Source organism: Ictalurus punctatus, chromosome 14 (assembly GCF_001660625.3).
Source record: "Ictalurus punctatus breed USDA103 chromosome 14, Coco_2.0, whole genome shotgun sequence".
NCBI lineage: Eukaryota > Metazoa > Chordata > Actinopteri > Siluriformes > Ictaluridae > Ictalurus > Ictalurus punctatus.
This window is the reverse complement of record NC_030429.2, coordinates 7317586-7339063: the sequence shown is the minus strand read 5'-3', so window position 1 is coordinate 7339063 and position 21478 is coordinate 7317586. Positions and strand designations below refer to the sequence as shown.

Genomic DNA, 21478 nt, shown 5'->3' with positions numbered 1-21478 from the left:
TCTCTTCCGCTGGTTTCTGTTCCCCGGTCCTGTCCCTCGGTTACCCGTCCTGATCTGCTGTCTATGCTTCTCCATCAGCGGGTGACCTATTGTCTCCATACACACGCACCTCACCCAGCAATTATTATATGTGTTCCTCTCATTCTTCTTCCTGACACCACACTCTTTTAACTCTGCTCTCTCATCTCAGCGTGAGCGCACGATTCATCTGTTGTTTTTCATCTCGCCTTTCCCAGCATCCGCGTTCCGTCCTCACGCGTCCTTGTTTGTATTCAAAATGTTTCTCTCTCTGTCATCATACATTTCATCTCTCTCTCTCTCTCTCTCTCACACACACAACACACACATCACAAACACACGTACGCTACCTTCTTTATTTCCCGTTCTTACATGTACAATTTTACCTGGTACGATCTTCCCCGTTACTTCCTGAGCTTTTTCGTGCAGGCTCGAGCGTAACACGGTGAACGATCGGGTTGCCATGTTCGTATTTTTCAAACCGGGTTGAGATTTAAACTCTGCTGCTGCAGTGCTGTTTTCAAACTCACTTCGGGCCAGGATCGAGCTAACCTCACAGCTCCTGAGCAACAGGTTTAAAACGGTACCTCCCTGACATGGAGCATCCTACAAACCGACCCGTAAACGTACACGAACACGCCGACGCCGCTCGATCATCGATACGCGGTGTCACTTAACTACTGACTAAGTGCGACTGACTGAACTGTTTGATTCCTTAGCAAATAAGAACGCCTCGGTGAATCAGAGACGCCACGTTATCGCCTGTAAAATGTCCTGTCGTTAAAAAGAATAGAAAACTGTCTAACAAAACAATTAAATACCGAGACGTGCCAATTTTCTTTTATTGCCCTCATAAAGAGTAGGAATTAGGAAATAAAATGTTATGTCCTACAGGCATAGACCGGAGTGAAGTTCCACAAAAGCACATCAGGAGATGAAAAGTAGAAGTTTTGTCAGCTAAGTGGTTACTTTATATTGAATTTTTCAATATTCTCAGTTCAGTTTTATTCGTATAGCGCTTTGAACGGTGAACATTGCCACAGAGCGGCTCGAATACGGATCTAAATCTGAACTTAGACGTCTGCATCCATCCATCCATCCATCCATCCATCCCATCCCAGGGAGCATCGGGCACAAAGCGGTGTACACCCTGGACAGGGTGCCAATCCATCGCAGAGACGTCTGCATTTATTATTATTATTTTTTAAAGTGCCTCCAAATAAAATGGAATTAAATCCTGAAAATCGGGCTCTGTGTCTCATTTGCCTGCTTCCTCTCTCCTCTTTAATTTCTCTCTCTCTCTCTCCTTTTCCTCCTCGTCTCTCTCAGGGCCACTGGCACAGGTGGAGGCCTTGAGGGAGGAGAACGACAGTCTGCGCTGTCAGCTGGACGCCTACAGGAACGAGGTGGAGCTGCTGAAGCAGGAGCAGAGTAAAGCTCATCCTCCTCACAGCGAAGAAGACACGACACGTCAACAACAGCTCAGCTTCCTGCAACAAGCGCTGCAGGGCATGCAAAAGGTGCAACCAGTCCCATATCACACACACACATCACACTTTATTCTTAAACCATGATGAGTCTGCAAGGCCAGACCTGAACCTTGAATCTGACACACACATAAAACTTGACATTAACAATCCAGACACACAGCAGGCTTTTAACACCTGTAATAAGATCAAGAGGTTGGGCATTACAGTCTTGTATTTGTTATTTAACAGAGTATTGTGCTCAGAGTGCAAAACACCAGGTGGAGATTATTCTAATGAACCACTTATCCCAACTTATCAAGGCTAATAGTAATTACCGATCTTCTGACTGAACTCATTATTTACAAAACAAACAAACTCTAAAGCCTAAAGCGTTGTCCAGAACAGAGGCTTAAAGAAAGAGTTTATTAAAGATGCTATCTGTTTGAATATTTAATGGCCGGTAACATTTTGTGAATGAGCCATGAGACATTCTTGTGATGTTGTTGAAAGAAATCTGAACGAGCCTCACACTAAAAGCAGCTCTTGACGTCTACGTCTACTTTTACGGCGCCGGGTTTTGGGTGGATTTTTTTTAATATATATAGTTTTTAAGCGTACCCTGGGCTCAGATGCCGGAGCGTCGCGTCGTCTGTTATTGCTGTTCGGTTTGTTTTGTTTTTTCGTATTGCACAAAGTATCGAGAATGCAGCTTGAATGGTGTCCAAGTTCGAAAATGTTGCCGTTGGAAGAACATGATGAAGCTGAGATAATGAATGAGTCGATACTGCCTCTAAAAGGCGAACGCTAATTACAGTACGCGAACGAATACTGAATCGGCTCCAACGAAAACTCCAACCCGTATTTTCCCTGATATAAGTCCAAAAAATATATATCTTTGTTAAATGTCGGTGTGCAATTATTGGCACCCTTTTAATCAATATTTTGTGCTACCAACCTTTGCCAAGATAACAGCTCATGTTTAATCGTAGGCATAAAGCTACCTCTCTGTGTGCCAAAACCACCTCTGGTGTTTATTACCAAAAAGCTCTATTTTGGTTTCATCTGAGCGTAGAACCCGATCCCGTTTGAAGTTCCAGTAGTGACAAACTGAAGACGCTCGAGTTTGTTCTTGGATGAGAGTAGAGGCTTTGATGTAGGTGACTTCGGATTGTAGTTTTAGAGACTTTCTGACCCCAAGACCTGTGATCCTTGGAGATATTTTGTCCACTCGAACCGTCCTCTCCCCGGTACGTTGCGACGATATAGACACCCGTCCAATCGTCAATCAAGTAACCCTGACGCTGCTTAAACACAATGAATCCGATGAATAATGACCGACGCGTTAGGACCCGTTATTCGTCGTTCTCATCTGCAGCGATTGGTCCTCGCTCATATCCGAAAGGAGTTCCGAGTGAGTCCTGGACGGCTGCCGGTCCGCTTCACCAAAAACGGCGCACGAAGGGCACACATACGGCACTCGGGATCGCCGTTCTAAAACCCCAAAACGAGGAGCGGGAGACGCGATGGCGCGGAGAGCATGTACAAACGAGAAGCGCGTGGCCGCGAGCGCGCCGTTCAGACCGCACCGGACACGTGTTAATTAGGCGAGTAGGGTTCGATACGCGGGCGTGTTCTTAGACGAAAGCCACTCGGATAACCACAAGTGTGTGTAAGTAGAGTTTTCTTTCCTAAATATAGCCTGGATGGTAAAACGTACTCTCTTTGGAGAACAGTGTAGCCTTTGCTAAACATGAGCATGACTGAACACGCTTCCTGTGGTTACTTGTATTGATTTAGGCAGGCGCTTTTATCCCAAAAAAAAACAAAAAAAAAAAACGACTTCATTGCTCTGAGAAGGCGAAGGGTTAGGACTTGCACAAGGGCCCGGTGGTAGCAAGCTTAGCGCTCCCAGGATTTGAACTTCCTATCAGCCATCTAGAGGCCCAAAGGGCAGAGCCCGAACACTGGTGTCTAGCACGCTTCCGTCTGTTCGGCTCAGCTTTAAACAGGTGAGGTGTAATAGCACACAGCAGCTGTTAATACCCAGCGCATCAGGCCTTACATCTCTACTCGCCTCCTAGTAGTATGTTAATCATCTGACTAATCGCTCGGTTGAAGTAAACAGTGTACCACAAGTTTGTTCTTCTAGGATCGTGGTGTAGAGTTTGTTCGGATCACGTGTAACGTAAACGGAGATTGACAGATTTAGCGCACATGTAAACAGTTCATTTGGAATCTGAATGAATTGATTTGTATTTTGCGGAGAGAGAAAAAAAAAAAGAAAGAAATCTCAGCATGTTCAGCTCGCTAGGTTCTGATTAAAATGCACGCGGAGTTTCATTCCTGCCACCCAAGCAGCTCTCTAATCAAACTCCTCCGGGATTAACTCGGGGCCCCCGGCTGCTTCCGTCTTCATTTCCCTGACTCGCTGAGCGGAGTTTCTCTGAATCATGGAGCAATGCAGTACAGCGGGGGTTTTTTTTTTTTTTGTTGTCGTTGTTTTCTCTGTGAAAACACACAGCGAGGAAATCACACACTCTGTATGTGTAGTTTATCCGTACGTACGTGCGTGCGTGCGTGTGTGTTAAACACCATGCTGACACGGCTTTACCGAGTGTGCAGTGTGGATGTAAACCAGATGGTGGTTCTACAGGAGTTACGACTTGCCTCGCATGATTTTTAATAAGCACTAACAAGCTGAGCCAGCATCCTCCACACCATCCTACTTAAGCTCAGCTCAGGGACAATAGCATGCAGGAGTGTGAACCGAGCTCAATCCTGTGATATCTTGGTAATAAATCCCTGTCATACATACAGCCCCCTCCAAAAGTATTGGAACGGCAAGGCCGATTCGTTTGTCTGCGCTATGACTTGAAGACATCTGGGTTCGAGTTTAGGACGCCGGCTTTTATCTCCTGGTCTTCGTATATTTAGATGCGTTAAACGACATAAAACACAGAACCTTTTGTGTCGGATCAACCAGTTTTTAGGTGAGCAAAAGTATAGGAACAGATACGACTTGGTATGAATTAAAGTAAATAACACTTAATATATGCTGGGAGGGGATATGCTGTTCAATTGGATTACGTTCTGGTGATTGACTTGGTCATTCTAAAAGCCCCCCCCCCTCCAAATCCCCCCCCCCCCCCCCGCCACCGCCGCCGCCCGGAACAAAGTTCCTTGTCGAGTTGGCAGTGTTTTGGATCGTCGCGGTTCATACAGCGGACCGAACGCGAGTCTTTTCCCCCTCCACTCTGCTCCGAGTGCGTTTAACAGCACACAGACCTGCTACTACATTTGATTTATTCATGAACACCGGGGCAGCAGCACCACCACGATGGTAATTGCAGTAGCGTTTCGGACTGTCTCGTTTCTGTGGTGCGCCAGAGGCACGGAGAAACAAAACACACACATGACAGAGCTCTATTCCTGTCCCCGAGATTTCATGCCGAGCTGCTTTACCCTTTCTCAGAGGCGAGTTCTAATTACACAACGCTAACAAATACTATAACAGCTCCAATAAAACCCCTCGTATTTTTTTCCCTAACACGGATAAAGTGGCTCCCTGCTCATTTTGTCACAAGTTGCCAGGGTTTTTTTTTTTGGGTGTGGGGGGGGGTTTAAATTTCTAGTCATAACACATCATAATTTTGCAGCTTATACGACATTTCGTACTTTAGTACAAGTGATTGAGGTGAATTTATTCGGTCTGACCTGTTATCTGCATTCATACTGGGGTAAACCCTGTTCAATCACATCAACACTTTTAATAGAACTTTATCAACAGCATGAAGTTGGTTAAAAGGTCTTACCCTGTAACACACTATGGCAAAGCTGAAAGAAATTCCAGAAACGATGAGGAAGAAGGTGATTGGAATACATCAGTCTGGGAAGGGTTATAAAGCTATTTCAAAGGCTCTGGGACTCTTTAAAAAGTAGTGAACCTTCCCAGAAGTGTCCACACAGGACTGTATATAAGCTACAGATATGGTTACGGCCCCAAATTGTACCTCGAAAAGAAACCTCGCATGTCACTACTGTACCGGTTGTTTTGTTTGTTTTTTATCAATAGGCATGTGATTGACAGCTCAGTAGAGATGTCACTTTGCTCTGATTGGTTAGATGTCAGGGGTGCACATTTATTTGTCTCAATATGCAGTTTACAGATCCGGACGTGCCACAGAGATGAGAGCGTTAACTCTGAGCAGATATCGCATTATCACACAACTGGCAAAATCTGAAAACCTTTGAGACCATGAGACACCGACCGTAGCTTTTAATGTGGAAACTCGTACAACTCGAAATACGACAAATCCTTTCAGCAACAATCCTGTAGCGGTGAGTTGTGATATGAATAGGAATCGATTCGTAATCACGTATGAATATAAGATATAAACGAGGATGCTGTAGTCGTAAACTCGCACGTATGCAGGGAGAGCATGTGAAGCTCGGCGTCATTCCGGCGTCGTAAATAACTCCCAACGTTACAGATACAGAGCATATCCTTATCTCACCAGCGGGTTTGTGCAGTGCCGAACGTCTCGTGTTTCATGACCCAGTTAAAGAGATATTGAATAATTCTGAAGCAGATTCGTTTGTGTCGGTCGTTGGGGTTCATGACATGCGGTGTGTGTGTGTGTGTGTGTGTGTAAAATGTCGCATATTTTCTGGTTTCTGCAGCAACTGCTGAAGATCCGTGATGATCTGAAACAGAGAGAGATGGAGCTGGAGAAAAGCGCAGAGGATAAGCAGCAGCTGGAGAGTCAAATCCAAAGCCTTAAAGAAAGAATTCAAGCCTTCCCCGCATCACACACCCTGCCTGTGAGTAACACACACGCACACACGCACACACGGACAGAGTATATGACGCACCTTTCTCTGTCACACACACGGCTTCGAGGAGAAGCTGTGAAACTGCAGTGAAAACCTCTCTGTGCTTTAATGTGTGTGTGTGTGTGTGTGTGTTTAGGTAATTATGAGAAAATGAAGGCTGTCGGTTTGAGTACATCGTTCATTAATGAGTCTTGACTCATCAGATATTACACGAATAGCACAAGACTGTCCTAATGAACAAAGCTGTGGAAGAAAAAAACCACGTGAAAACGTGAAACCACGTTCGTTTGTGGAAGAGCCTGCTCTTTCCGGCACGTTCCTCGGCTGCTCTGTACGCGTATTTATTTGGTCGGCTGGTTTTCCGACCGCTTAAAACCCGGAGACAAAACGTACTAATTCCTCTCTGATTCGGAGGTGAGCGAGCAACCCGATGCCCCTGTGACCCCTCTGGAGCTCTAATAGGTTCTGAGAAAGCACCAAGGTTCGGTGTCGGTGCATTAATGAGAACAAATGACACCTCTGCAGCACACGGCGCTCACACAGCACCATCATTCACCGCCAGACACTTTCAATTAACTCGGTTTCCACACACACACACACACCGCTCTCATCAGGGACACGCCGATGATGGGACGGTGTTTATCGAGCGAGGTCGACGGGTCAAGCGAGATATCGAACCGAATGGCCACTGGAATATCGCCGGAGCTAACGTCAGAATCGCGCTCGCGGCTCGTTATGGTGTCGCGGCAGGTTTGCGGCGTGAAGCCGCGTGGTTTCGCGTCAAGCTCTGATTTCTCACGTCGCTCAGACTAATCAGTTTTCAACCTCCTGGCTGGCTGATGGCAGATAAAGCGGCGCGGGGAGAGTGACGGGAAGGTTCGGAGCTGTCGTAACAGCGATGCATCTGATCAGATGAGTTTGGGCTGAGAAGCAGTGGCAGGTGCTGAGTGGGAGAGGAAACGCTGCGCACACTTAAAACCCAGATGAATCCGGCCCGTTAATGGAGCCAGGGGAAATCAATTTAATGCGTGTTTTTCCTGTAGCTCCGTGATAATATGAGCTGTTCATTTACACGTATATATATATATACATGTTTATTTCACTCTGCTGCTCGTTTCTGCCACTCTTCATGTTCACCAGCCGAACTGATCAATAATCAGAGTTGGGTATGAATTCTATTGGGTATATTCCAATGACTTTTTCTGATGTATCGCTTTATATTTTAAATGTGATTACAGTTACTGATGTCAATACAATTACGTTACAAATATATTGTTAAGAAAACAGTATTAAATTAAATGCGTTTTTTAAAAATAAATCGGGTCTTGCGCGGCGTCCAGAGGCGTAACCCGGACTGGGCATTCAGGGCTGTAGTCCTGAAGATTTTTTATTTATTTTTTTTAGCCCTGAATAATAATCCACTTGGTGCGGTTTGTCTCTACGTAACTGAACGTGAGTAAAAGAATCCGGCGGTTTTGTGATTTTATGTCTTTAGTGAACGCAGGCGAGACCAATCAGACAGGGTTTACAGGAAAATACATGGAAATACTCGTGTCTTATTGGCTGACAGTCTCTCAGTTCTGCCGAACGCTAGCTCACAGTCATTGACTGTTTCCACGGACAGCAGTAATCTAATTATTGACCTTATTCTGAATAAGACAATATTGTGATTAAGGTGTTTACATGAGTCGCTTTTAGAATACTCCTTTCATGTTCCATTTTACATGTTAGATCGATTAACGTCACACGTCATTACGTCCCCACGCCACGCCGTCCGACCTTCCCTCCAGAATTTCACGTATCGACGTACGGTCGGTCTTCGTTATGGGACCGTATACAGTTCTGGGGTGTTTTTATTTTTAATTTTACGAAAGTGCTGTTAATTATTTGTCGCGCTGTACATGCTAATAGATGACTGCTTGGCGTCGTGGGCTGCGTCCCAAACCGCGTACTTACCTACTATGTAATAGCTGATACACGTGTATTTCTCCTACTATATAGCAGGTAAGTACGCGGTTTGGGACGCGGCCGTGCTCTCTCGTTTACCGTTAAACGGTTGAGCGCTGCCGTGTGTGTACGTGTCCTGTCACAAAATGCGGCGAAAACTCCCACACAGCGTTAATAGTGTGATTAAGGTGTGTACGTGTCTGTAACGCACTTCCATAATGCGACTAAAACAGGAATACTCCACACGTCTTAATTCCATTTGTGTTTACTTCGAGTATGACTTTAGTCGGATTAAGGTTATAATATGTAATAATCGCTGTTTACATGCTAGTTTCTTAATCAGAGTATCGTCTTAATCGGGTTAATATCGCATTATTGTTGTCCATGTAAATGTACCGAGTGTGAGGGGAAATCCATATACGGTGATTTATATTTTAAACCAGTAAAGAAACTGAAACGGTAACATCCCCCGATGCCGAGCAGGGAAACGAGGTGTGTAAAAGTCTATACGAGTTCCAGTTTACGTGAACGTGATCTGAGCAGAGCGAAAGGAAAGATTATGTACTTTGTAGCCCATACAGTGAGAGCTTAGTTGTTCCTCCCCTTGGCCAGCGACACCAAACTAACCTAGATAGAAAAGTTTTCAGTTTTATCCGTCTGCTAGTCCTACAGTGTCATACATTGACCGCTAAGTTTCCTCAGCGTCCGTAAAATAAAACTTAGGCTACTAGCTGAGCTGGGAAAAACGCACGGAGAAGAATCTGGGCTCAGCCCCGGATGATTAACAGTCCAGATAAGGCCCGTGGCGTGGAGTCTGCGTCAGTTAATGAGTAATGAGCATGCATTAATGAATCACCGGAGAACGCTCGGTAAAATTACTGACAGAACTCCAGGTTTCACTTTGTAGTGTATTTGTGTGGGTTTGAAAGTGACGCGAAAGTAACGTCTTTAGTAATCCGATTACTTTTTACACGCGGTAATCAGCAGCGTAATCCGAGTACGATTTTAAAGTAGTGATTAATCTGTAGTGGACGACTTTTTTTTTTTTTTTTTTTTCGAGTAACGTACCGAACACCGTCAATAACCAGTAATAATACAGTGAATATAGTGATGTGATTCTGGCCATCTGGCCTGACACTTTCATCCGTTCGTTCATCTTCAATTACTGATTCGTCCTTATCCTGGGAATAGTGCGATTGCAACGCAGTCCATCACGGGGGATCACACTCCTTCACACACTCATTCAACACTTAGGACAATTAGAATGGCTTCTGCATATGTTTTTGTGAGGTGGTAGGAACCCAGACAACCCAGAGGAAACCCCGAGAGAACATGTGAAACTGCACTCGGGCTGTAACCTGAGTTCAGGGTCGAAGCCGTTCCACCGTGCCCGCCAGTGATATCACACCATGTAAGGAGTAACACAAGAGATAAAACAGTGAGACGCCTTAAAACTTCAACACGTACACATCCGTCATTCCGCTCCAGGCGTTAAGGAATATTTCACAGACCGCCATTCAATCAGCGGCTCAGAAAATCCATTTTTTCTCGCACGTGTATCCCGAGAAGCTAAATTCCTGTGAGTGGCGCGTCATCACCTTGTTCCTGGAGTTTCCCGGGATCTGGATGTGCTTTTATAGGAGAATTACACCATTGAGCACTGAGTGAGTTACTGTTCCCACCTCAAAGAGTGTTTTTTTCCAGGAACGGCGAGATTCCGGTGTTTTATCCCTCTTGTACTACAGCGCCGACACTGGAGACTCCTTCCATGAATGTGAAATATCCAGTCTCCATCTAGAACGCTTCAGCGCATCAGCGATTCCACGGTTCTCTCCGTTAAACGTTATTACTACAGTTATTACTCCACTACACATATCAATAACTGTAGATATCACCCGACTTATATCATGCAGATCGTCCACCATACACGTCCCTGTGAGTGACACTAACGCGTGAGAACGAGCTCGTTAATATAATACGGAACATGGGACTTTAATTAGCCGTCAGTTCCGTCAGAGCCGCTGTTGTAGAAGAAGAACGAACCATTTCTGACCAATCAGATTTTGAAAATTCAACAGCGCTGTAGTATAATTATCTTAGATTGAGATCCTCTAGAGGCATTGAGACTCTCAATATCCATTACACTCTCTCTCTCTCTCTCTCTCTCTCTCTCTGGCATCGTTCTCTAACACCTCTCCTTGTTTGTTTTTAATTGCCTTTAATTGCCTGTAGTCGGAGAGGCCGGAGTGGGAGGACAGAGGCAGCGATGAAAACACAAGTCATGCCAATGTAAGTGACAGAAGCAGCTCTCCAACCCTGCTTCACGCAAGTGCTCGACTTTTCCTTTCATCCCAGCCGTTACCGCTCACCTCCCCTCCGTCCCTCTCGCCTTCTCTACCGAGTCTTTCTCTCCCCTCCTTCCCCCTTCTCCCCTTCTCTCTGGCTCTTTCCACACTTGTATTTTAACTCGCAGGCTGTCATAACAAAATGAAACGTCTCACTGCCGTAAATAAACTAGCTGACTGCAGAGGTCCTGATCTGTCACGGCATGCTCGCCGCATCATTCGTTATTTGACAAACACACTTATCAAACCCATTTGCATAATGAAATAAAAACCAACTCAGGCAGGGGTAGTCTGCATTAAATATACATTAAGATAATATCCTTGGAAATAAAGGAAGCACTCTTCTGCATTAATTAGTCCCTATGAAGTCGTAATTGAAGTTTTGTGGCTTTTAGTATGAATATGCCTTTAGGTTATCTATAAACTAGTGTGCTCCAAAAGAGTGGCACATTTTTAGGACTTCATCCAGCACTTCTCATCAGATTTTCTGTCCAATCAAATGCTCTTTAGAATCTGAATTGTCCCGCCCCCTAACATTATAAAAATCCACGGCACTAACCATCAAGTACAGTAACCCCGCGCTGTCGGGTAAGCTGAACTCTATTGGCTGTTTTCAAAAGGGGAGGAGCCAATCAAGGCGCTTCTTTGGGACTTTAACAACCTTGAACTACTTTTTGTCGTGTAGTATCGTGTTTATTTATTCACTTACATTAACATTTGCTTGTCGGGGATATTACGCTTGATTCTGCCTTTCGTAAGCTGCCAGAGATCCACGTAAACATGCGCTATCTCAGGCGTGTCTTTAACACAGGAAGTCCCAAACGACCTCCCGATCACTATTTATGCTCACTACATAGGGGAGGTGATGTAACAGAAAAAAGATTCATTGAATTAATAATTGCAAATTAATACATTATTTATTTATTTATTTATTTTTAATCATTTTATTAGCAATGAATATGTTTAAATATTTAAATAAAGCATGCCATAAATTACACACATGTATTATGGGATGTAAAAAGTGCACTAATTATTAAACTATCATGTTTTTCTACCATGTTATGCTACATTTATAAAATATATATATATTTTAATTATAATAGTAATACAAAAATTCAGTAATTATATCCGTTGCTGTACATAGTTAACTATATTTCGCTATGGCTCTCTGTCATAAGGATGGTGTTACTGTATGTGTGAACTATTATCACACTTATACTACGCACTATAATGCTGCCATCAAATCGATAAAGACGATTAAATCATGTATCACGGTTATTTCTAGAACAATCCTCAGCTAGAGTTTCATGAAGGCGCCGGCACCTCCATTGCGCCGTCGCTGCTCGGTCTCGTAGCTGAGGCTAGTAACGTGGCAGATCATTAGAGGGCAGTGGAGCGGAGGTGAACTTTATTTGTGGTGGCATAAATCACTCTGACACAACTCCAAACAAGAGGAGGAGGGGGACGGCGTGTGGAGAGGAAGGGTGCTATACACAGGTCAAAGAGAGACATAACTCAGTCTGTTTTTACAGTCCCAGAACACTATAAATGGACACACACACACACACACACACACAAGTTAACTCCATCAGTGAAGAGTAGTGCTAGTGCACTTATTGCTCATGCTTCCTGTTTCTCTTACATACTATCTGTATCTCTCTCTCTCTCTCTTTATTTATTTGTACACATGTCTGCCTCTCAATGTTTGTCTGAATTTGAAGCACATTTCCATTTTGTGACTGTGTGTGTGTGTGTGTGTGTGTGTGTGTGTGTGTGTGTTTACAGGAGTCAGCAGTGTCCGCAGTGGTGTCCTGCAGTCAGGAGAAAGAGAGTGTCCCAGACAAGAGTCCACCCAGTCCTGTGAAATCTGAAAGGGAGGCCCTGCTCGTAGGTATGTGTTGTTGAATTCTCGATTCTGATTGGTCCGAAGGTGTTGATTTAATTTTCTATGACAGCAGCATCGACTGTAATCAGATTTAAACCAAATTTGAGAATCGTGTATAATCGTTAATGTGGTGAAGCTAAGGCTTTCTGACATGAGAAAGTCTTCAGGATAGAGGCATTTGAGCTTTCTTTTCTGGATCATGCGACGGCAGGCATAGTGCGCCAGAACGCCCACCACACACCAGCTATTAGTGGAGAGGAGAGAGTGATGTAGCCAGTTCAGAGATGGGGATTATTAGGGGGCCGTGATAGAGAAGGGCCAATGGGGGAATTTCGCCAGGGGTATACCACTACTCTTTTACGAGAAGTGTGCTGGGATTTTTAACGACCACAGAGAGTCAGGACCTCGGTTTAACGTCTCATCCGAAAGACGGTGCTGTTTTTACAGTATAGTGTCCCCGTCACTATCCTGGGGCATTAGGACCCACACAGACCACAGGGTGAGCACAGGGTGACCCTGCTGGTCTCACTAATACCACTTCCACCCGCAACCTCAGTTTTCCCAAGGAGGTCTCCCATCCAGGTGCTGGCCAGACTCAACCCTGCTAAGCTTCAATGAGAATCCAGGTGAGAACTGCAGGGAGTTAGGGCTCTGGTATATTCATATTTTGTCTTAGCAACTTCAACAGAGAGAAAAAAGCGAGGCTGGTCCGAGACTGTTTCTAGCTGCAGAAACTTGTTTCAGGGACGTTCCAGAACATTAAGCGTAACTCTAAACGCATAAAAAGTACGAGGTTTCAATCTTTAATGAATAAAAATTGTTAGGCAAAACTGCTGCTGTGCATGATGAACGAAAGACTTGTGCCGTTTTCTGAAAGGATTCACGTCAGGGTGTCGACCCGCATCACAAGAGCCCTCTGTTGATTATTTTCCAATGACAGCACATCATGTTTTATTCCTCGCATCTCAAATATACACCAGTCGGTGAAAATGCTCACTTTCTCAAGCAAGGAAATGATAAGAAGTTAATGTTTCATATTCCCGTTTATTTGTTTATTTATTTATAGTAATGACTCAAAATGGCCTCCATGTCCTCAACTCAGAACCCATCTCTTCACTCAGTGCTATAACTCTGATTGTATATGAGTAGCTCCAGCCCCTTTCACGTAATACTTTCCATCCCTTCATCCTTCATACCCTTTTCTTAACTGTCTTGTGATTTTTTTTGTGTTACTTGAGGATTTTTCGTCATGCTATTGTAAAGTGACCCTGGGTTTGAGAAAGGCGCTATGAAAATACAAATTTGTAGTATTAGTAGTTATAGTAGTAGTGGTAGTAGTTATATTAGTGGTGGTAGTAGGTATAGTAGTAGTGGTGGTAGTAGTAGTAAGTATAGTGGTGGTGGTAGTAGTAATAGTAGTTATAGTAGTAGTAATGGTAGTTATATTAGTTATAGTAGTTGTAGTAGTGGTAATAGTAGTAGTAGTAGTTATAGTAGTAATAGTAGTGGTAGTAGTAGTAGTAGTAGTTATAGTAGTAATAGTAGTGGTAGTAGTAGTAGTAGTTATAGTAGTGTTAGTGGTAGTAATAGTAGTAGTAGTCAGTACTCGTTATGGTAATGCTAGTAGTAGTAGTAGTAATAGTTATAGTAGTGTTAGTGGTAGTAATAATAGTAGTAGTAGTAATAGTTATAGTAGTGTTAGTGGTAGTAATAATAGTAGTAGTAGTAGTAGTAATAGCTATAGTAGTGTTAGTGGTATTAGTAGTAGTAGTCGTTATAGTAGTGGTAGTAGTAGTAGTAGTAGTAGTTATAGTAGTGGTAGTAATAGTAGTAGTAGTAGTAGTTATAGTAGTGGTGGTAATAGTAGTAGTCGTAGTAGTAGTTATAGTAGTGGTAGTAATAGTAGTAGTAGTAGTAGTAGTTATAGTAGTGGTAGTAATAGTAGTAGTAGTAGTAGTTATAGTAGTGGTGGTAATAGTAGTAGTCGTAGTAGTAGTAGTAGTTATAGTAGTGGTGGTAGTAGTCGTAGTAGTAGTTATAGTAGTGGTAGTAATAATAGTAGTAGTAGTAGTAGTAGTAGTAGTTATAGTAGTGGTGGTAGTAGTCGTAGTAGTAGTTATAGTAGTAGTAGTAGTAGTTATAGTAGTGGTAGTAATAGTAGTAGTAGTAGTAGTAGTAGTAATAGCTATAGTAGTGTTAGTGGTATTAGTAGTAGTAGTCGTTATAGTAGTGGTAGTAGTAGTAGTAGTTATAGTAGTGGTAGTAATAGTAGTAGTAGTAGTAGTTATAGTAGTGGTAGTAATAGTAGTAGTAGTAGTAGTAGTTATAGTAGTGGTGGTAATAGTAGTAGTCGTAGTAGTAGTTATAGTAGTGGTAGTAATAGTAGTAGTAGTAGTAGTTATAGTAGTGGTGGTAATAGTAGTAGTCGTAGTAGTAGTAGTAGTTATAGTAGTGGTGGTAGTAGTCGTAGTAGTAGTTATAGTAGTGGTAGTAATAATAGTAGTAGTAGTAGTAGTAGTAGTAGTTATAGTAGTGGTGGTAGTAGTCGTAGTAGTAGTTATAGTAGTAATAGTAGTAGTTATAGTAGTGGTAGTAATAATAGTAGTAGTAGTAGTAGTAGTAGTAGTAGTAGTTATAGTAGTGGTGGTAGTAGTCGTAGTAGTAGTTATAGTAGTGGTAGTAATAGTAGTAGTAGTAGTAGTAGTTATAGTAGTGGTGGTAGTAGTGGTAGTAGTAGTAGTAGTAGTGGTAGTAATAGTAGTAGTGGTAGTAATAGTAGTAGTAGTAGTAGTAGTAGTAGTAGTGGTAGTAATAGTAGTAGTAGTAGTTATAGTAGTGGTGGTGGTAGTAATAGTAGTAGTAGTAATTATAGTAGTAGTAGTTATAGTAGTAATAGTAATAGTAGTCATAGGAGTGTTAGTAAAAATAATAATAGTAGTAGTAGTTATAGTTGTAATAGTATTGGTAGTAGTAGTAGTAGTTATAGTAGTAATAGTAGTAGTTATAGTTGTAATAGTAATGGTAGTAGTAGTTATATTAGTAATAGTAGTAGTAGTAGTAGTAGTTATAGTAGTGGTAGTAATAGTAGTAGTAGTAGTAGTAGTTATAGTAGTGGTAGTAATAGTAGTAGTTATAGTAGTGGTAGTAATAGTAGTAGTAGTAGTAGTTATAGTAGTGGTGGTAGTAGTAGTAGTCGTAGTAGTAGTTATAGTAGTGGTAGTAGTAGTTGTAGTAGTTATAGTAGTGGTAGTAGTAGTAGTTATAGTAGTGGTGGTGGTAGTAATAGTAGTAGTAGTAATTATAGTAGTAGTAGTTATAGTAGTAATAGTAATAGTAGTCATAGGAGTGTTAGTAAAAATAATAATAGTAGTAGTAGTTATAGTTGTAATAGTAATGGTAGTAGTAGTTATATTAGTAATAGTAGTAGTAGTAGTATTCACCCAGATAAGACCGTATAATACTAAGATCGTGATATGTTACAGATGATATTTTAGAGATTAGTCAGTGTGTCCTCATACTCAACTTGCAAAGCAGGCGAAGAGTGTTATTAAATTTTTTGCACTGTAACCTCTGAGTAATGATTAAATTTTGCTGCACAAACCTGCTGATTTTCACATACAGTAAAATACTGTACTTTAACGTCCAATTTACAAAAGGGTGTTACAGTAATTTATTCCAATTAGCGGTATTAGTGCTGTAATATAAAGTGTTACCAGATATTGTAAATGTTTTTTAACTGTGAAATTCAGTCCCTTGTCTGGATCTTTTCCAGCAGTGAGTGTGTGTGTTTAATTGTTTTGGGTTTTTTTGGGGGGGGTCTCTCAGCCAGGAAGTGTTATCATATAATCCTCACAATCCTCATCTTCTAGAGCCCAAACCAATCATCAGGTCTGCTGTTTTGTTTTGATTTTGTTTTTCGCTTTTATGAAAGCAGTGTTAAATGACGGCCCGGATGTTAAGTGGGCTTTGTATAGGTGGACAGAGGACAGTGAGAGAGCCGTCGTGTTGTTCATTACGTCGTTGCCTGCTGACGAGCCGGTTAAGGAGCTAATGGGCTGTTCTTGTATGATCCCCTCTACGAGGACACGGAGCGTTCAGCTTTCTCTCTCTCTCTCTCTCAGCGCCCTCTTCTCCACTCATTCTCTCCGTCAGACTCATTTTACCTGACGTCTTCTTTGGTGATGAATTGCAGTAAGTATGAGGGAGCACAAAAGCTATTTCCCGTTCACCAATTTAACTCATTCCACATGAGGAGTCACCATTCTCTCCCTCTCCTTCCCCACTCGCTCTCTTTATTTCCCTCCTGTCCTCTAGAAAATGGAATAAAGATGGTCCTCTAGAGCAAAGAACAGCTGAGAAACCCATCAAATCCTGTATGGGTTTTCACAGAGAAATCTTCTGTAGCAAAGCCATCAACCAGACTAAGCGGAGAAGAACTGTAGAAGATGACTTTTACTCCTCATTGAATATTAGGCTCATCATTTTGTCTCGCTTTCTATGGAGGTGCGAGGTACAAGTAATGCGACGGAGCATGTAAATCAGCACAAGAGATTAACTGGGCTACAAAAATGTAAACTGCTTCTATCAACACACCTCCTGGCAGAGACTTCGGTTTGTTTATGTAACTGTGAGCCTCCTATAAATTATGTAAGATGTATGTATGATTTATGTATGATGTTCTGTAACATTTATGTAGGTTTTCAAAGCAGCTTCTGGGTTTGTATCTATAGTACCTTGCACAAGTATATTGAACATTTACACATTTTGCACTGTTACATCCTGGATCTGAAATGACTTCAATCGGGATTATATCTCGAGAATCTACACAAAATAATCCATAATATTGCGAATATATATATATATATATATATATATATATATATATATATATATATATATATATATATATATATAATATATATATATTCAGTTCAATTCGATTGTATTTGTATAGCGCTTTTTACAATAGACGTTGTCTCAAAGCAGCTTTACAGAAATATCAACACGGTGTACAGATATTAAAGGTGCGAATTTATCCCAACTGAGCAAGCCACTGAGTGGCGACGGTGGCGAGGAAAAACTCCCTAAGATGTTTTAAGAGGAAGAAACCTTGAGAGGAACCCGACTCAGAAGGGAACCCATCCTCATCTGGGTAACAACAGTTAGTGTGAAAAAGTTCATTATGGATTTATATGAAGTCTGTATGGCGTTAGGAGCAGCCGTAGTCCCAGCAGTCTGGAATTAAAGAAGATTTGAGCTCCATCCAGAGGCAGAAAGGATCTGGATCTCTAGTATCTCCATAAATTTGTGTGGGGCTCGCCGAAATATATATATGTATATATGTATGTATGTATATATGTATGTATAATATATGATTCCACCACCATGATTCACTCTGGGTAATGATGGTGTTCTCAGATGTGGTGCTTTGTGCCAAGGTCAGTTTTGTCCCTGATAACTCTGCCAAAAGTTTATACGGTTTGAAACACATCCAGTGCACTTGTGCTTTACCTCCAATGCGCTGATGGAATCACCTTATTCTTGAGAGAGTGTAGAGTGTGTCCAGTGTAACCCCTTCACCAGTTCCCACAACAGGGAGGTAAACTGATCATCCGCTGCTTTATGTCACTGTAGATCCCTATCATGTTTGCAGTGATGGGTAACATGGAGGTTTGAATGGTGATCTGTAAGCTAGACATGCACGTAGGATCTCGGCAGAAAAGAATCTGAATCCGCTTAACGTAGGCTGTTACGTAATATAGCTTTTCTGGTACGTAGGTGACGGCGATCACGAATGCATTTGTTTAGGGATTGTATATTAAATTGTTTGTTGATTTTATACAGTTCTCCAGTATGTTCTCACTTTTTGTTACTTTGTTATTATAGATTATCGTTGTCCTGCATTGCTTGTGTTGAATTAGATTCCTTTAGAAGTCTCTCGTTGAAACCAAAGTTTAGTTTGTTCGTCTAACTTTAACTGGAGGTAAATCTTTGTTATTGCTGTCACGTTGGGAAGTTTTACCTAATTGATCTGGGATTGCAGGTCCCAAGTCAAAGCCAGTGATGAATCCTACGTAGCTCCCTGCTGCCTATATTAGTGCACAACATGCCATATGAAATAATGGCTCCTGCACCCTATGTAACACTTTATGACTAATAGGAAGCAATTTGGGATTCAGACAAATTGCTGCTCACAGTTTAAGGTACAAGTTCTCCGAAATTCGTTCAAACGGTGAGTATATCTCATATTTTGGAGGCAGATTAATTCACTAATTTTTAGCCCTTTCGTCACGCTCGTTTCCGATGTCGGCGGAACAGAAAAACCAAAAGAGCGGCAAATGATTATTGAGATTGGTTTGCTTTTCGCTCGGTGCGTCGACTCGCCGCTGTTGACGCGACCGATCATTTAGCTCCGCCTCGAAGTTTGTGACTGCGGATCAATGGGTTTGTAAGTGTCGGTGAAAGCATGCTGTAATGAGTACATTTATACATTATAGACCACCTGTACAGTCCATTAGTGCTGAATGGAATATCGAACATGCTGCGTCTACACACTGTGACCTCCAGCTGCTGTGTGACGTCTCCAGAGTGATCTCGATCATCGCCGTCTTGCCATCATAGAGCATAAATCTCTGGCTCCTATATAGCTGCAGTCTCTCTAGGCCTCTTACTATCTCTTAAAAGCGCTCATTTTTTAGTCCTTTCCTCCAGGGACTGTGGAGATTCAGATCCACCGCTTGTTCTTTTACTCCGGGAATGAACTTGCGTTATGTCTGATTTTAGCATGCATAAAACATAACGTGGTGAAGTGATGGAAAGCGCTGATTATTGGGAGAGGCATTCAAATAGCAATTAAGGCCTTCTTTCCATTTTGGCAACTGCAGAGGCAGAGACAGAGGCAGAGGCAGGGGCCGACACAGTTTCGGCAAGGCCACCTCCAATCCTCGCAAAACAAGAGCAGCTGATATTGATTTAGATGATGAAAGACATCTGTTGATGGAGTTATGGCGTGTTCTGAAAGATCAAAACTCCGCCTCTCAGCATGTGTTGTGGTCCCAAGCACAGCGAGCACTACTTTGCGTTTGTTCTTTGTCCTACACGTGTTCTTGTTTACGTTTCGCAATATGCCTTTGTTTTATTTCGAAGCTTGTCTCCGCCCCTGTCATGTCATTGGTCCGTTCCCCATGTGTGAGCACCTGTTCTGTGTTTTGCCCTGTTTCTTTATACCCTGCGCTTTCTTTGTCTCACGGTCTTTATTGTGCATGTTTTCGTTGTACTTCCTGGTGTTTCCTGAGTATTGAATATCCCAGTTACCGACTCGAACTCACTACGTATTCTGATGACGATAGCTGGATTACCCTCCATAAATCTCGCACCAAGCGCACGGACTTAAATCCCGCCTTCACTCGCAGCACCCGGCAAACTTTTATAGAACACTGTGCCGAGTACCAAACTCGCAAATCCCAAATACCAGCATATTATCCTTTATTTGTCAGTTTGATTTTTGTACCATTCTTTTTACATTTGCAGCATCTTCTCATCAGTAAATCCGAACGGCAAAGGATTTGCCGTGTGAAATCATTTTCATGAATGTGAAATGTCTATGCAGCAGACCATTAAGCCAGACCCTGTTTACATCGTTATAATATACTAACCACATGCTTTTACACTCGTAGTCGAACGCATCTGTTGGCCAGATTGTTGCACCATCATTACAACACTTGGAAAACCAGATTTCTGTGCGTTCCTCCTTCAATGCAAATCATGATTGCTGCATCAAAAATTCTCATTTGCTGTGACATGTTTATTTCCCTTCAACTCTTAAGGAAGGTCCCATGCAAAGATGGTTGTCATGCACCATCTGTTGTTATATGGTGTAATTGTAGTATCATGTATATGAAATCTGACAGAAATGCATTGCAGACTCCTGAATGCTTATCGGGTGTGTTTACGTCTACATCTATAAATAATATTCACATGAAGCAAAGCATTTGGACAGTCGGTCTGTTCAATATTTGAAGCTAAACATATATGTCAAATCACTGCAATAAATGAGTATTCATATACAGTGCCGTGAAAAAGTATCTGATGTCTTCGGTTGTCGTGTATAGCTCGTACTAAATGGTTTTTGATCCTCAAACGAAATGCAATATAAAACAAAGGCAACCTGAGTAAATACGCAATACTGTTTTTAATCATTGTTCTTTATTGAAGCAAAGTTATTCGAGAACTATCACCAGTGTGAAAAACTAATTGCCCCCTTTAACTTAAAATCTGGTGCCACCTTTAGCAGCAGTAACTGGAGATCAGTCTTTCGCTTACTTCTAGGATTAGGATTTATTGTCTTGCTGCGTAATCCAGTTGCGCTTGAGTTTCAACTTACGGACTGAAGACCGGACGTTCTCCTTTAGGATTTTCTGGTAGAGAGCAGAATTCACGTTTCTCTCAATTGTTGCAAGTCGCCCAGGTCATGAAGCAGCAGAGCATCCCCACATCATCACACTACCACCACCACCACCATGCTTGACTGTAGCTAGGATTGATCTTTTTGAGGAAATTTGGACCCCTGTCTTCCAAACAGTTCCACTTTCAACTCATCAATCCACAGAACATTCCCCCAAAAGGTTTGAGGAGCATCAAGGTGTGTTTTGGCAAAATTCACACGAGCCTTAATGTTCTTCTGCGTTAGCAGTGCTTTTCACCTCACCACTCTTCCATGGATGCCATTTTTGCCCAGTGTCTTTCTGACAGTGGAGTCATGAACAGTGACCCTTATTGATGCAAGAGAGGCCTGTAGGTCCTTTCATGTTGTCCTTAGCTCTTTTGTGACTTCCTGAATGAGTAGTCGCTGTGCTCTTGGAGGAATTTTGGAAGGTCGGCCACTTCCGAGAAGGTTCACTACTGTGCCCAGTTTTTCCATTTGGAGATAACGGCTCTCGCTGTGGTTCTTTAGAGTCCCAGAGCCTTTGAAATAGCTTTAT

At 42.3% G+C, this 21478-nt stretch overlaps 1 protein-coding gene across 16 annotated transcripts in view; it reads left to right on the top strand.

Annotated features, from left to right (window-relative positions):
* The window catches only part of enox2 (ecto-NOX disulfide-thiol exchanger 2), a 303597-nt gene that overhangs the window by 277302 nt on the left and 4817 nt on the right, over positions 1-21478 (top strand). For 15 of the 16 annotated variants that reach the window (XM_017485792.3, XM_017485784.3, XM_017485786.3 and 12 more), the window contains 4 exons: positions 1348-1538; positions 6168-6308; positions 10500-10556; positions 12398-12503. In XM_017485792.3, the coding sequence (XP_017341281.1) occupies positions 1348-1538; positions 6168-6308; positions 10500-10556; positions 12398-12503 (495 nt within the window). The remainder of the gene's footprint in view (positions 1-1347; positions 1539-6167; positions 6309-10499; positions 10557-12397; positions 12504-21478) is intronic. The other variant, XM_017485783.3, reaches the window with a different exon arrangement.